General features: G+C 42.5%; 2 protein-coding genes across 5 annotated transcripts; one reads left to right on the top strand and one right to left on the bottom strand.

Annotated features, from left to right (window-relative positions):
• The first annotated feature begins 1,355 nt into the window (after positions 1 to 1,355).
• On the top strand, positions 1,356 to 12,841 carry agbl5 (AGBL carboxypeptidase 5). Of its 2 annotated transcripts, none has more exons than XM_061900959.1 (15): positions 1,356 to 2,274; positions 3,326 to 3,497; positions 3,569 to 3,735; positions 3,809 to 3,986; positions 4,057 to 4,235; positions 4,931 to 5,435; positions 5,528 to 5,697; positions 5,766 to 5,901; positions 5,984 to 6,198; positions 6,272 to 6,462; positions 6,595 to 6,780; positions 10,423 to 10,559; positions 10,634 to 10,686; positions 11,959 to 12,053; positions 12,204 to 12,841. In XM_061900959.1, exons 1-15 carry the CDS (start codon positions 2,054 to 2,056, stop codon positions 12,278 to 12,280), a joined length of 2,682 nt encoding a protein of 893 aa, XP_061756943.1. In that variant the 5' UTR covers positions 1,356 to 2,053; the 3' UTR covers positions 12,281 to 12,841. The 2 variants fall into 2 exon arrangements, with proteins under 2 accessions (XP_061756943.1, XP_061756942.1); XM_061900958.1 differs by having other exon boundaries at positions 6,574 to 6,780.
• On the bottom strand, positions 12,322 to 14,352 carry ost4 (oligosaccharyltransferase complex subunit 4 (non-catalytic)). 3 transcript variants are annotated; one of them, XM_061900967.1, is made up of 4 exons: positions 14,327 to 14,352; positions 14,017 to 14,147; positions 13,716 to 13,743; positions 12,322 to 12,992 (listed from the first exon to the last, which is right to left on the bottom strand). In XM_061900967.1, the coding sequence occupies exon 2, from the start codon at positions 14,144 to 14,146 to the stop codon at positions 14,033 to 14,035; it is 114 nt and encodes a 37-aa protein (XP_061756951.1). In that variant the 5' UTR covers position 14,147; positions 14,327 to 14,352; the 3' UTR covers positions 12,322 to 12,992; positions 13,716 to 13,743; positions 14,017 to 14,032. The 3 variants fall into 3 exon arrangements, with proteins under 3 accessions (XP_061756951.1, XP_061756952.1, XP_061756950.1); XM_061900966.1 differs by lacking the exon at positions 12,322 to 12,992 and having other exon boundaries at positions 13,635 to 13,743; positions 14,327 to 14,345; XM_061900968.1 differs by lacking the exons at positions 13,716 to 13,743; positions 14,327 to 14,352 and having other exon boundaries at positions 12,322 to 13,020.
• Positions 14,353 to 14,562: the final 210 nt, after the last annotated feature.

Here is a 14,562-nt window from a genome sequence, read left to right as displayed (position 1 = left end):
GACCTACACTGTTTCAATGTCCATTTCTCTGTTGATGCAATTGTTGATGACTGAAGTGCTGATATCAACCAAAGCTCTTCATCCCACCCTCCGGAGTGTAAATAATGTAAATAATTCGATGTATATACTATGATGATTAACTTGTGTGATGACTGTATTATGCTGATAGTATATATTTGTACCATGAATTGATTAACGTGGACCCCGACTTAAACAAGTTGAAAAACTTATTTGGGTGTTACCATTTAGTGGTCAATTGTCCGGAATATGTACTGAACTGTGCAATCTACTAATACAAGTATCAATCAATCAATCAATCAAAAAAACTATTTCGATATGTATGTCCATAATCTCATTCTAGTAATAATATCCTTCCTTCCTATTTGTAATCCCTCCCCTTGTTACATCTACTCTCATCTGGACCTTGTAATACTCCCTACCTTTTGTTTACTTATTCCAATTATCTTGCCAATTTGTATTGTGTTCTATCTTAAGTATGTTCTTCCCTTCTTCTCTACTGTGCTTTATCTCCATGTTTACTTCTGTTTCCCCACAACTCTTACATGTGCAGGGACCCAACCGCCACCTCTGGTCACATCCACTTTTTTTCCAATGTTTTTCTTATTTATCTATTTGTATATTTATTTTTGACAAAAAAGAGACAAATAATGTCAAAATAAATGCAATTTCCTTTAAAAAAAAAGCCTAATAATCACAGAAAGAGTAGTTTCCCACCCAAAAAGTCTTAAATAATATACAAAAAGATGTGAGCCTTTTGAATTCAAGGTGCATTTCATTATTTGACTAAAATGCCAATTATATGACATAATGAAAAATGTATATAGTATCGCTAGACTAGACATAATTTCACCCAAAAAAGCTTTGACATTCCAAGACGCAATTTTAACTGAAAAAACAATTATATTCATATTTTAAGAACGGTAAATACAATTGAATTGAAAATCCACCGCCTCAGTGTTCATATAAAAATAGTTGAAATTGATTTCAGTCTCCATGAATTGTAATTATGTTCGATGAACTATGCAAATTAATGCTGATAGGGGGGCGGAGTTGTCTCATAAAGCATCACCTTGTTGCTACGGTAACTAGCATGCCCTGCTGTACGTGCAGGGTTGCGCACGACAGAAGGACGTTTTTTGACATGTAGCGTTTATAAATCATATGCGTACGACACCACATCACGCCAAGCGGTGTAAATGTAGGCTTCTTGTCAGGAGACGTCTCTCCACTCTGTTTCCGGATAGGACGAAGGTAAATTTAACATTTAAAATGCGTTCGAAAGCCAGTACCCCTTTGACTAGTTGTGCGTCCGAACGCCAGAGCGCAGAGTCGTGCTTTTTACAGGATGTCCGTGAACGCAGCAGGAGGCGCGACCAAGTGAAGAGTTAAAACAAGGACGACGACAACAAACACAAGAATTTCGATTGGTAGAGATTGACGGCACAGCCGTGAAAACGCACAATTGGTCGTCGAATTTAGGAATGATTTGCTCTTCAACCCAGCAGCGAAGCGACGAGGACAGGACGTATATTGTTGTCCCTTTTCCGAGCAGCGACCGCTAGCTGTACGGCTGTAAACAGTGACGTCATGTAAACTTGAACAAGCCATCATCGCAGCAAGCATCGATGTAGATTATTTTGATTATTAATTTCCAAACCGAGCCTCCAGTCCGGTGAATGTGACAAAGAAGCGGATGTCTGCGCCTGTTTCCTGGGTCAGCTGTTTGTACTGCCATTGTTGTTTCCTGTGGGCCAACAATTTGAACATGATCGATCACGCACGTTGCAATTATATATGTGTGATGATTGACAGCTCTGAAAATGCATTGATGTGAATGTACGTTTGGTTGTTTGTCATTGTGTCTCAGTGGGTCGATGTTGTATGTGTTCTGCAGCTGAGTGTTCAGGTTTGCTGTGACCTCTGACCTCTACTCATGCCGTTGTGTTCATGTAGGGTCTATGAGACGCCACAGCGAAACGCTGAGTAAGCGCCTCTGAAGGCTGGGTGGGGGTGGCAAAGAGGAATCATTGCCATGGAGGTTCGCTTCGGCAGCATTATCTTCAGCTCCAAGTTTGACTCGGGCAACCTGGCCCGTGTGGAGAGGGTGACCAAGACCACCCCCAGCCCCACTCCTGATGCCACCACCGCGGCTGCCCCTGGGGGGCCTGCGTCAGCGTCAAACATCCCGGACTTTGAGTTCAACGTTTGGACACAGCCGGACTGTGGTGGCACAGAACACGAGAACGGCAACAGGTGATGAACACTATTTGATTCTTTTGTACGACACACGGCCATACTGAAAGTAAACACATGTAATTTAGTAAAAAAAAAACCGGAATCTTACACCTAAACCTTGCATATTTAATCACTGAGCTACAGTATACAGACTCTTTGTAAAACATGGTTGGTTTCATTATGAGTTTGTTTGGTGGTCCAAATGGAGGTGGGTTAGGATCGGTGTTGGGTATTTTTTTAGGTCAGGGGTAACCCCAGTCCCAAATCCCAGCTCATTGTTTCTTATACAATATTTCCAACTACTGTATATTACTAACTAACTGGTGTCTTTAACCAGAGAGCTAAACAGCAATGTCTCTATTAAACTGAATTATTCCATATTTGTGTGATGTTTGGTGAGTCAATACCAACCCAGTCTTAAACACCCCCTATCATAAACTGTAGCCCAAACATATTTCTCACACGACTTCCTACTATATTGGGATTATCCAATAGTAATATCAGGGTGTAAAATATTAATAGTATTTTACAAGAATAAAACCGTCATTTTATATAGACAAGTCATTTCATAATGGAAAAACATCTTTTGAGTGGGAACAAGCATCAATTTTTAAAGAAATGTTGTACTGGTCAGCATAAAAATACAGAGCCCCTACAGGGACATGGAGGGGAAAAATGTTTTACGAGATCTCGCAAAAGGTTTTTTTCCTATGTCAGTGAACCGGAAGTAAAACAGACAGCGATGGTGAACCGGAAGTGAAACAGACAAAGCGATGGAGGAGCCTACCCGTCATCCGTGGGAGAAGTTTATTGATTTCTATTTTAGTATTGACCTAACATATAAACACATCAAATCATATTATGGTCCCACAACAGAGCACAGATGATGGGTAGGCTCCCGCATCCATCGCTGTGTCTGTTTCACTTCCGGTTCACTGACATATGAAAAAAAAACCTTTTGCGAGATCTTGCAAAAAGTATTGCGAAATCTCGCAAAACATCCATGTCCCTTTAGGGGCTCCGTAAAAAATAAGAGCAAATTAGCTAAAAAAAAAAAATTATGTTTCAGGTCCTGGTTTCACTTCAGCATTCAAGGTGTTGCACCTCTCAAGCTGCTGAAGATCAACGTGATGAACATGAACAATCAGAGGAAGCTCTACAGTCAAGGCATGGCTCCCCTGGTACGCACTTTACCTGGTAAGAACAGGTGGGAGAGGGTCCGCGACAGACCGACCACTGAGGTATGCAAACGTTCAATGGCTCCACCAATACTTTGACCTGCACTGTGCTCTAACAACTTTTTGCTTCTCAGATTGTCCGTAACCAGTTCATGTTGTCCTTCGTGCACCGGCTGCCGGATGTGCGAGGAGCCACCACTTTCTTCTCCTTCTGCTTCCCGTTCTCATACACAGAGTGCCAGGAGATGCTGCAGCATTTGGATACAAGCTACCAGAACACCGCTGAGCTCTGCCCCAGTAGGTAAGATGACCGCAGCGCAGTGGTTTGGTTGTTAGTCGCCCTCGTCGCCCTGATCACTGGCTATCACCCTCAGCCCCGCCGACAACGTGTACTACCATAGAGAGTTGCTGTGCCGCTCCCTGGATGGCAACAGGGTGGACCTGCTCACTGTGACCAACTGCAGCGGGATGCAGGACGAGCGAGAGCCTCGTCTGCCTCAGCTGTTCCCAGACAACGACTGCCCGCGGCCTCATCGCTTTTCTGACAAAAAAGTAAATTTTCACACATTTTCCTACAGTCTCAGCCAAAGAGAGCACTATATGTGACACGGCGCCTTTGCAGGTGTTCTTCCTGAGCAGTCGCGTGCACCCGGGTGAGACCCCCGCCTCGTTTGTCTTCAACGGCTTCCTCAGCTTCATCCTACGGAAAGACGATCCACGAGCCCACGCGTTGCGTAACATGTTTGTCTTCAAACTCATCCCCATGCTCAACCCCGACGGTGTCGTGAGAGGACACTACAGGTCAGTCTGGAATCCTAATCTTACCAAAAAGTTCCCGTATTTTGTTAAAAGGGTGCATTTTAATTTTTATTTCACAAGAATAAAAAAATACATTTATACAACAAGTTGAGTTAAATTACACAGAAATAGGTAATTTCACCAAGAAAGTCATAATATTACAGAAAAATTTGCATGTTTAGAATTTTACGACAAAGCCATACTTCATACAGTTTTAGTTTTTATGAAAAGTATATTGTTTTACCTGGAAAAAAAACAGTACTATCAAAAGATAGCTCCAAACACACATCAGCTCGAAACAAAATTTAAAAAATTTGAGTTTACACCCCACAAAAATGTATACTAGTTATTTTAGATTTTTTTTTTTTAGATATCAGACAATTTTAATTTTACACTAACTTCAATTTTACAGGTATACAATTATGCAATTTAATAGGAGAAAAGATTGTCATAAAAAATGACAAAAGTGATCATTCTAAAAATAATTAAAAAAAAATACTTCTTGTTTTTTATATTTTTTTCTTAAATGTTATTGTTTCAAATTATTTAAGAGATTATACAGGTTTTTATAAAAGTAAAAAAGTAAATTTAGTTAGGCGGACACAGACACTATTTGAGGTACAGCATCTATTAGAGCAGAGACCACTGTTCGCATAAAATGTTTAAGTGTATGCACATTTTTTGCTCCTAATGTGTAGGACGGACTCTCGGGGTGTGAACCTGAATAGACAGTACTTGAATCCCAGCCCTGAGCTGCACCCGTCAATCTACGCCGCCAAAACGCTGCTGCTGTACTATCACGTACACAACCGTGTGTCCAGCACACAGTCCAGCACCCCCCCTGGCCAGGCCCCGCCCATCCACAGCGAGGTTGCGGCCCAGTCCCAAACTCCTCCTCCTCTCACCGCCCTAGAAGTCAACCTGAACCAGCGCAACACAGAGAAGGACGCGAATGCGGCTGAGCCTGAGGTTGCCATGGCAACGGAGGAAAACAGTTGGCCGGCCAGCTCGTCCGGCTCTTCTGAGACGGTCGCCGCTCCACCACCAGAACGACCGGCGCCACTGCAGCCACAGGACAATGAGGAGCAGGAATTTATTCCACCGGAGCAGGGGGGCGTGGCCTACTATGTGGACTTGCATGGCCACGCCTCCAAGCGGGGCTGCTTCATGTATGGAAACAATCTTCCTGATGAGAGTCAGCAGGTGAAGCCATGTTTGTATGCAGTAGCGCTGTTACCAATAGGGGCGGTTCTTCCCAAGGAGGAAGTGAAACGTTATGCTTCCTGTGCGTCTAGGTGGAGAACATGTTGTACCCGAAGCTGATTGCCATCAATTCGCCGCATTTTGACTTTGTTGGTTGCAACTTTTCGGAGAAAAACATGTACGCACGGGACAAACGTGACGGTCAGTCAAAGGAAGGTAGCGGGCGGGTGGCCGTCCACAAAGCCATCGGACTTCTTCACAGGTGAGAGGCAGTCACTGGACACAAGATCATCATTAAATCGCTCATTATGTTTTCTTGCTCGCCACTAGCTACACCTTGGAGTGCAACTACAACACAGGGAAGGCTCTGACCGCCATCCCAGCAGCTTGCCATGACAACGGGAGGGCCACGCCCCCGCCCACGCCCACATTCCCTCCCAAATACACGCCAGAAATATTCGAACAGGTCAGAAAAGTTTTTTTCATTTTCTTGAAGTTTCCATGCATTGAGGCGGGTGAGAGGTCTGAAAACTGGTCGATGGTACCAGGTTGGACGCGCCGTGGCAATCTCGGCATTGGACATGGCCGAGTGCAACCCGTGGCCGCGTCTGGTTCTGTCTGAGCACAGCTGCCTCGGGAACCTGCGGGCGTGGGTCCTAAGGCATGTTCGCAGCACCAATGTCCAGACCGCCAACCCACCTTCGCAACCGGCGCCAAAGACCAACCCCAACAGTAAAGTGTCTCCGCCAAAGACCTTCAACAAGTGAGTTGACCCCAAAAAAACTATGCGTGCGTTATAGCACATTTTTCACTTCTGTGTTGGTGATGGCGGTCAGCGGTCTGAGCGCCTCGACACCTGAGGGTACCTTCAGTCGCGTTCGCTGCAACAGCCAGAGCAGCAGCAGCCTGACGCCCTCCCCGAAGACGCACAACTCGCCCAGCTTTACTTTCAGGTGCCCCCCACCTAGGGCGAACACTCAGAACCACAGCATGCATGGCAGCCACAAGTCCCACGGGTCTGTGCGGGGTGAGTTGCTGTTTTGTCTCTTCCTGTTGCGTGAATAACCCTACAAGCATGGCCTGGCCTGCTCTAGCATGACCACGCCACCCTTAAATATGAGTTCTGCATGTTTCTTAGCAGGTGTATCTATTTCCGTAGATGCTAAACCTCCAGAAAAGCGACGCCCGCCTCACCAACGTCCTGTCCTGCGTTCCCCAAGCAACAGTCACACACCTACCCTCGCTCATCCTCCACCTTCTTCACCCCATTCCTCCACCTTGTCTTCGTCGTCGTCGGCGTGCGTAGCGAGCTCCTGTCCTCTCCCGGCCTCAATCAGTATGGCAGGTGTGTACTCCCTCCAGCCCACCAGCCTGTCCGCCCTCCTCCCCTCCTTACAGGCACTCCCTCGCTCCAGTCTGCTCTCCAGGTTTAGCCCACGGCTCATCCAGGGGGCACCACTGCCTGCTGCTGATGCCCATGCTGGGGAGAAGCAGGACTGACCTGACTTGGGGTTGTTTTAGTTTTATCGGGAACCAATGCACTGGTGTGTGCGTGCGTGTGTACTTGAATCCAAGTGATCCATTAATTCTGCTAACTTCAGTAGATCACCGCTATTCGTAGGGGGTACTTTCCAAGACCACCCGCAAAGGTCGAATTGATGCACCCTTACCTCTTTTAATACTCTAACCACAAGAATATGACTTTCACACTTATTTAACCACAACAATGTGACTTTCACACTTATTAAACACATTTTAAATTCAGCAAATAGTGATGTACTTACAAAACATGCGGTTATGCAATATCACATCTTGAGCATCTTCCTGCTGATAAACTTTGAGGGAATTGACTTGTCAGACAGCATCCTCTGCTGGATACATTGCTGGTCCTCCAATAAACACACAAGGTTGGTCTTTTGTTGTTTAGTCAAGTCAGTTACCAAATGTAAACATGTTAGGCTATAGACTACTATAAGCGAGCAGCTACACGACAGCCAAGAACACAATAGCACACAGGCGAGACATACAGTAGGTGTCCTTAACTGAATACTATTGCAGTCCAAAACAGTTAACAAGTATCAAGTTATTACAGGTGGAGAAATTCATTCTCAGATGCATCACGATTAGAATGTGGGTGATTCATAAATCGATAGAAAAAGGTCTAAAAATCAATTTACATATGTTAAATAAAGCAATACAGACAGTTTTAAAATGCAGCATTGATGCTTGTGTTTTCTTAGTGTTCATTGTAGGTTTGGGTTTAACCATGGGAGAAACATTAGCTCACATTCTTTTAAAGTTTGTGGGGTTAATGCGGACACACACGGAGGAGAGAATAAGCTATGCTAGCCGTGGCGCTAAACTAGTTTGTTTAAATGTGAAGTAGGGAAATAAGAAAATAATAAATGCTTTGTACACCTCAACAGTAGGCTATTAGGAACCGTGTTACAATAGAGTAACCAGCGAAGAAGAGGAAATTAGCAGATGGATTATTAAGTCAGAAGAGACAATAATATATCCACACATAATGGCAACACGTCTGACAGCCACAGATGTGAAAGAGCACAGACACAACACACGTCTTTAAGCTGCATGTTTATGGCAACTGGGGCCAAAGTGTCTGAACAGGTTTTGGTTTTAGAAGGCATACAAATTAAATCAAGGATGTCTGTTTGCCAAGTGGGGTCTTTTATTTATTTTTTCACTTAGCAGGCTACTACAGTTCTCGCGTATCTAGTCTTCCATACATATACATTCATGCGCGCAGCTGTGCACTAACATCCAAAAACAGAAAATTACGCATTGCTTGCATACGTCAGGAGCCGTGTAGACAAATTATTTATAATAATTAAATGTAAAACATTGAGGATATATAATATGATATATTAACAGTATAATACTATACAATTTAATAATTATATATGTATAAATAAGTGGATGCATAATCAAATCAAAGCCCCTGTATCGCAATCATATTGTGAGGGGTCCTAAGATTCCCACCTTTCTTCCTTACACAAGTCTCCAAAACAGAAGCGTACTAAAAAGTATCCTGTAACAAATGTGTCCGCATCATTACATTTTTTGCATCATGACAGCTTAAGTCCATTTCATGTGGTCAATAATAAGTTATATTTTTATACCTACCATTGTTCACAATACGAAGTTCCTGCAGTCCTGGGTTCAAATCCAGGCTCGGGATCTTTCTGTGTGGAGTTTGCTTGTTCTCCCCGTGAATGCGTGGGTTCCCTCCGGGTACTCCGGCTTCCTCCCACTTCCAAAGACAAGCACCTGGGGATAGGTTGATTGGCAACACTAAATTGGCCCTAGTGTGTGAATGTGAGTGTGAATGTTGTCTGTCTATCTGTGTTGGCCCTGCGATGAGATGGCGACTTGTCCAGGGTGTACCCCGCCTTCCGCCCGATTGTAGCTGAGATAGGCGCCAGCGCCCCCCCGCGACCCCAAAAGGGAATAAGCGGTAGAAAATGGATGGATGGATGTTCTTTGAGTAATTTCACTTTATCCAACCATTTCTAACATTCCACACTACAAAATAATAGGTGTATAATTCTTGTTAATATTTTGTCGGATAATATATTTGTCTCGGCCAACAAAGGCTCTGATATAGTTGTATCGGTATCCCCCTAGATCTATTATTGTAGTAGGACAATAACCATGGATGGATGGATGGATGGATGGACTTAGCAGCTAACTAGCACACGGCAATAAGTACAAGCTTTTATGACGAAGCAGCTGTTGTCTTTTAAATGCTGGATTGAAATTACCGTAGACTAGTCAGTTTAATAGGCGCACGTGCATAATGATTTTAAAAATCTGCCTTTACAAAAGATAATATAATTATCAGTTTTGATTGACACTGTCAGGTGTTCAATTTTAATAGAATGTGGGCTTCACGGTGGCAGAGGGGTTAGTGCGTCTGCCTCACAGTACAAAGGCCCTGCAGTCCTGGGTTCAATACCAGGCTCGGGATCTTTCTGTGGAGTTTGCCTGTTCTCCCCGTGAATGCGTGGGTTCCCTCCGGGTACTCCGGCTTCCTCCCACCTCCAAAGACATGCACCTGGGGATAAGATGATCGGCAACACTAAATTGGCCCTAGTGTGTGAATGTGAGTGTGAATGTTGTCTGTCTATCTGTGTTGGCCCTGCGATGAGGTGGCGACTTGTCCAGGGTGTACCCCGCCTTCCGCCCGATGGTAGCTGAGATAGGCGCCAGCGCCCCCCGCGTCCCCAAAAGGGAATAAGCGGTAGAAAATGGATGGATGGATGTATACAGTATTAATAGAGTTCAGCAGGTTCATTGTGCCTCCATTTCCTGAATGTTTAAAATACATGTAACACCAATATCAGGAATTGTTTTGAAGCTTTGTCATTTCAGTGGTTTTGGTTCCAATGTAGTCAACATACACTATGATTTCAAAAAAGTTGGCTAAAGAAATTGGTTTCAATAACTGGTTCATTTGTATATTTTCTCTGGTTTCAATGTGATTTTTTTAGCTTGTGGTCCTTACAAGATGCATCTCAGAGTTGTGATGATGTTATTGTTTCAGAACCGCAGATTTCATTTGCACTGTTGTTAGTCGAGTAATGTTTTAACGTCGCCTCAATGTCGTGTTGTAATTGGTGGTTTCACTTGGGTGTCTACCGTTGAATGTGTGTTTTGTATTTGGATTAAAATGCTATTTTTTTGCAAACAGACTCCGGAGCTACCACGGTCTGGCTTTTTTAAACGCTGGATAACAAGCATGAAAAGGACACTACATTTAAAAAAAAAAAAAAACACTTCAAAAAGTGTTTTCTCACTGAATTTTGATAGCTAGTATCAAATGGGAGCAGACATCGAATGACAGTTGTGCCTTTTTCCTGATGCTCTTAAATAAAGACTAATGTGTTTGTGAAACATTTGTTGCCTCTTGTAGTCTTTCCTTTATCACCCATCCTTGCTTTGTATGTTCCACTTGTGTGCTTCGCAGGCCTGCGCTGTCCAGACTTTAAGGCAGGCGCCCCCGCTACTGCCGCCTGGGCCAAAACACCTTTTGCTGCACGCCCCAGCGGAGGGGCACGAGGAGGACGAAATTCTAACCCCAACCCGAGCCATCGTGCCATGGGGGTCTGCTTCCTTCGCCAACTATGCACTGTCTTGTTTGTAGTGAGTTCTTACTGATTTTTCCCCATCTATTACAGACCACTAAAGACTGGGGGCCCGAGCACATCCTGGCCTCTGTCACATTGACAAAGTGAGTCCAAGATTTTATCTCATAATCAGCTTTTTAATACAAATTGTTTACTAATTAATGCAATGTCTCCCAAACACTCATTTACTTGTAGCATACCACTTCTTAGCACGCCTCATATGCACTGATCTGCCAGAGAATAAAGGTAGCAGGTAGTACATGTTTCCAACAGACTTTGTCCCTATATTTGGGGAGTATATACACCCCTCTAGATGTCTTAAAAAAAATAAATAAAAGACTCGCGGAACATGGAGAATTTTTCTGGTCCTATTAGAATCTTTTGGAAACTAACATAAAAGCACATATCACTCTTATGAGCAGAATGTCCTTCCCATCTCTAAGCACTCACAGCCTTGTTGTGACAAAAACTAGTGCTGTCAATTAATGGATGTATTTTTTTTATTTGCGATTGATCATACTTTTGATTAATCGTGATTATTTGCATTAATTGCTGGCATAATTTGAACTAACTTTAAAAAAGCCAAAACTTACACAAAGGCAATTTAGTTGTCAGAATGTCATACATATTTTGTTTTTTATTTTAGTTCAGAGGTCCCCAAACTACGGCCCGCGGGCCAGATCCAGCCCACCAGCGTTCGAGATCTGGCCCGCGGGAAGTCCCAAGTTAAAAATGTGTTTTTATTTTTTTAAATCTGTCCTTTCTAATCAATTTTCTACCGCTTGTTGCTTGTTACTTTCAGAGTCTCCTAGCCGCTCAAGCAAATCACATTGTCTAAAAATGCATTTTCCAATCGATGACGTGATATAATATATATATATATATATATATATATATATATATATATATATATATAAAAAAACAGCCCGGCCCCCGGCCAGATTATTCCTAACCCAGTGCGGCCCCCGGGTCAAAAAGTTTGGGGACCCCTGTTTTAGTTGAATGCACATAATTTGTTTGCTAAAAAATGTCTAACATTTATTTATTTTAAATCCTGCCGCTGTGTATTTTAAAGCAAAATTTTCCATCGGGCACACAAGCCCCCTCACTCATATTTGCACTGGTGTATGCATTGACCGAATGCATTGACACTGTACAACAACCCACGCCACCTTTCAGGTAACTATATGCAGTCAAGGTGAAGAGCATTTGCAGTCCAAATTGTGATTTATCCGCATTTGTACACGAGCAATGCAATATTTTTGTGATTTATCACGAGTTAACTCGTTATTTTTGACAGCACTACTTGATATAGTTTGTACATCTTTGTACGCACGTGTAGTCACTCAATACACAATAATGTGTCGCCTTTTAAGGTGTGAGCTGCAGCCACGCGTGGGCAAGGTCTCCAATCGTAAGGCAGGGTCATCTGAAAGCCACAACAAGACTCGCTCAAATGTAATCCTCCAAGGTATAGTTTCATTTTATTATACATTAGGTTACAAGCCAATAGTTTAACGTGATTGCTGGCAAAAAATGTATCGTACTGTGCCTTTTAACTCCCACAATTCCTCTGCATAAATTTGGTTTGAAATTATTTGTTTTGAAAAAAAATACTCAGATGATGAAGAGCGAGCTAAGCCACAGGCCTGCAAAGCCCCCATGAGGACCACAGCAAACACCCATGTTGTGAAATAGCAACCCTGTGACGTCTTCAATTGGGTATACCTGTGCAAATCAACGATATGTATGAGAGACACTTTTTTTTTTTTTTTAAACATTTCAACATTAAATTGTGCTAAAGAAGTACCCAGGGGATTAAAGTAGAGTACATTATTTGTATTCAATAAATGTGCTTCAGGTATGCACTTCTTGTTGCTAGAGGCTTAAGTGCCTTCACTAAAGAGAACATAAGCAAGCAGCAAGACAATACTATCTTGTTGTTGCGGTTGTTTTCTGTTCGACTGCTTCACCTCCCAAAATACTAAACTGACACCCTCATATCAACATCACCCCGCCTCCATTCTATTTTATTCTGACTGATGAGCACCATAGCACCTTGTCCACCTCACTTATGTATCTTATTCTCCAGGTTGTGTCTTTTGTTGCCAATATGTTTGCTATGAATTTAAAGTCACTTTTTGTCTTGTGACTAAATGTGAAGATGTTTCATGGTTGAGTACAAACACGACTGTAAGTATAATTGCCCTGTGGACCATAAGTGTTTAATATTCCATAAAAATATTTTGTAAAGGCCAACTTTGGGTCGTCATTTTTGATGTTGTGTATGGTCTTGTATGGCACGCGTACACAAATCACTGTCACAATAGCACATGTTTGTATATTTTAATTAGAAAACAAACTACTGCACAATCTTTGGGAAATCATTTTAAGGAGAGGGAATGTATTCCTATCGTGGATGGTGGTGATTCCAACATCTGTGGAGGAGGAAAAACACCATATAAACCTTATTTCCCTTGAATTGCCGCAGGGCATATAGTATGCGCCTGCCTTGAATTACTGCCGGGTCAAACTCGCTTCCCAGAATAATTAGCGCATGCTTAGTATTACCGCCTGGTGAAACTCGTGACGTCACGAGTGACACTTTCCCTGTCATCATTTTCAAAATGGAGGAGGCTGATTTCAATACCGGTAATTTGAAATCGCATAAAGGGAAGAAGATTAAGAGCTATTCAGTAGAATTTAAGGTCCAAGCTTACATCACACTCAAATTTTTACTGCATACCTTTGGTAAGTGCCGGAGTGAGAAGAGGTTTTAAAATAATTAACGCATGCATTTGGTAAGCGCAGGAGTGAGAAGAGGTTTTAAATTAATTAGCGCCCCAGCGGCAATTCAAGGACATACGGTATATATCGTATAATTGCCCTGTAGACCATAAGTGTTTAATATTCCATAAAAGTATTTTGTAAAGGCAAACTTTGGGTCATTATTTGTAATGTTTTGTATAGTCTTCTATGGCAGCACTGTAACTCATACACACATCACTTGTCAAAATAGCGCGCGTTTGCATATTTTATTTAGAAAAGAAAATTCTGCACAATTTGCATATTTTATTTAGAAAAGAAACTACTGCACAATCTTTAGGAAATCATTTTAAGGAGAGGGAATGTATTTTCCTGGGTGGTGGTGATTCCAACATCTGTGGAGGAGGAGAAACACCATTGATTCGATTAGATTTTGAAACTGAATAGGATTGTTTTTACTGATTGGGCCACAAATATGACAAATAGTTCAATGCACCACCAGTACGGATTTTTAAAAAGAACATTTGGATTAAAGTAGACATTCATAAGATATTTGAAATGGTTGATTTTATGTTCAATGCCAAACAGGTTTTCTCTCTAATGAGCTTTCCTTGCACTTACACTCATTGAACAACAAAAACGTGGATTATTCATGTGGCTGCTCTCACCTCGCCATGTCCTGGACTAGTCCTGCTTTTTGGGGTTGTTAACGGCCACGTAGTGGTACAAGACAACCAGCAGAAACAGCGACACGCCGAGCATGTTTGCAAAGATGGCCAGCTGTACGTCTGTCACCATTCTGTAAGGCACGGGCACACATACGATATTACATTTATGTTCAGTTAATGTGTCAAACGTAAGAAAACTTAATGGGCGACAGTTAGCTAACGTAAAAGTAAGTAAACATCACGAGCAAGCATAAAAACCTCGACCAAACTATAATATTGCAGTTATTTAGTTTATTGTGGGGTTACTTACGTTATCTGCTTTTTTTAATCAATGTGGCTGAAATTGACGTTTTACCAGCTCACAGACAGCTTGAGTCTTTTCCGGTTTAACAGGAAAGACACGTCACGTTCCCGATGCCAAATGTTGCGTTCTCTTACACTCGTAAATCGGAATTACTACCCACGGACACGGACGATTTAAGAAAATGTAGGTTAACAGTGAGCAAATCTTAAAACATTAATACTAGCTATCGACACTGTTAAAAT

The sequence above is a fragment of the Nerophis ophidion genome, linkage group LG05, assembly GCF_033978795.1.
Source record: "Nerophis ophidion isolate RoL-2023_Sa linkage group LG05, RoL_Noph_v1.0, whole genome shotgun sequence".
Classification (NCBI taxonomy): domain Eukaryota; kingdom Metazoa; phylum Chordata; class Actinopteri; order Syngnathiformes; family Syngnathidae; genus Nerophis; species Nerophis ophidion.
Note: the sequence above shows the minus strand (reverse complement) of the source record. Positions and strands in the feature narration are given on the sequence as shown.

Excerpts from the sequence above, each read along its gene's own strand:
- agbl5 (XM_061900958.1), top strand. The coding sequence starts at position 2,054 with ATGGAGGTTCGCTTCGGCAGCATTATCTTCAGCTCCAAGTTTGACTCG. Across the intron at positions 2,275-3,325 it reads GAACACGAGAACGGCAACAG|GTCCTGGTTTCACTTCAGCA; the intron begins GTGATGAACACT and ends ATTATGTTTCAG. Across the intron at positions 12,054-12,203 it reads CTCAAATGTAATCCTCCAAG|ATGATGAAGAGCGAGCTAAG; the intron begins GTATAGTTTCAT and ends AAAAATACTCAG.
- ost4 (XM_061900967.1), bottom strand. The coding sequence starts at position 14,146 with ATGGTGACAGACGTACAGCTGGCCATCTTTGCAAACATGCTCGGCGTG.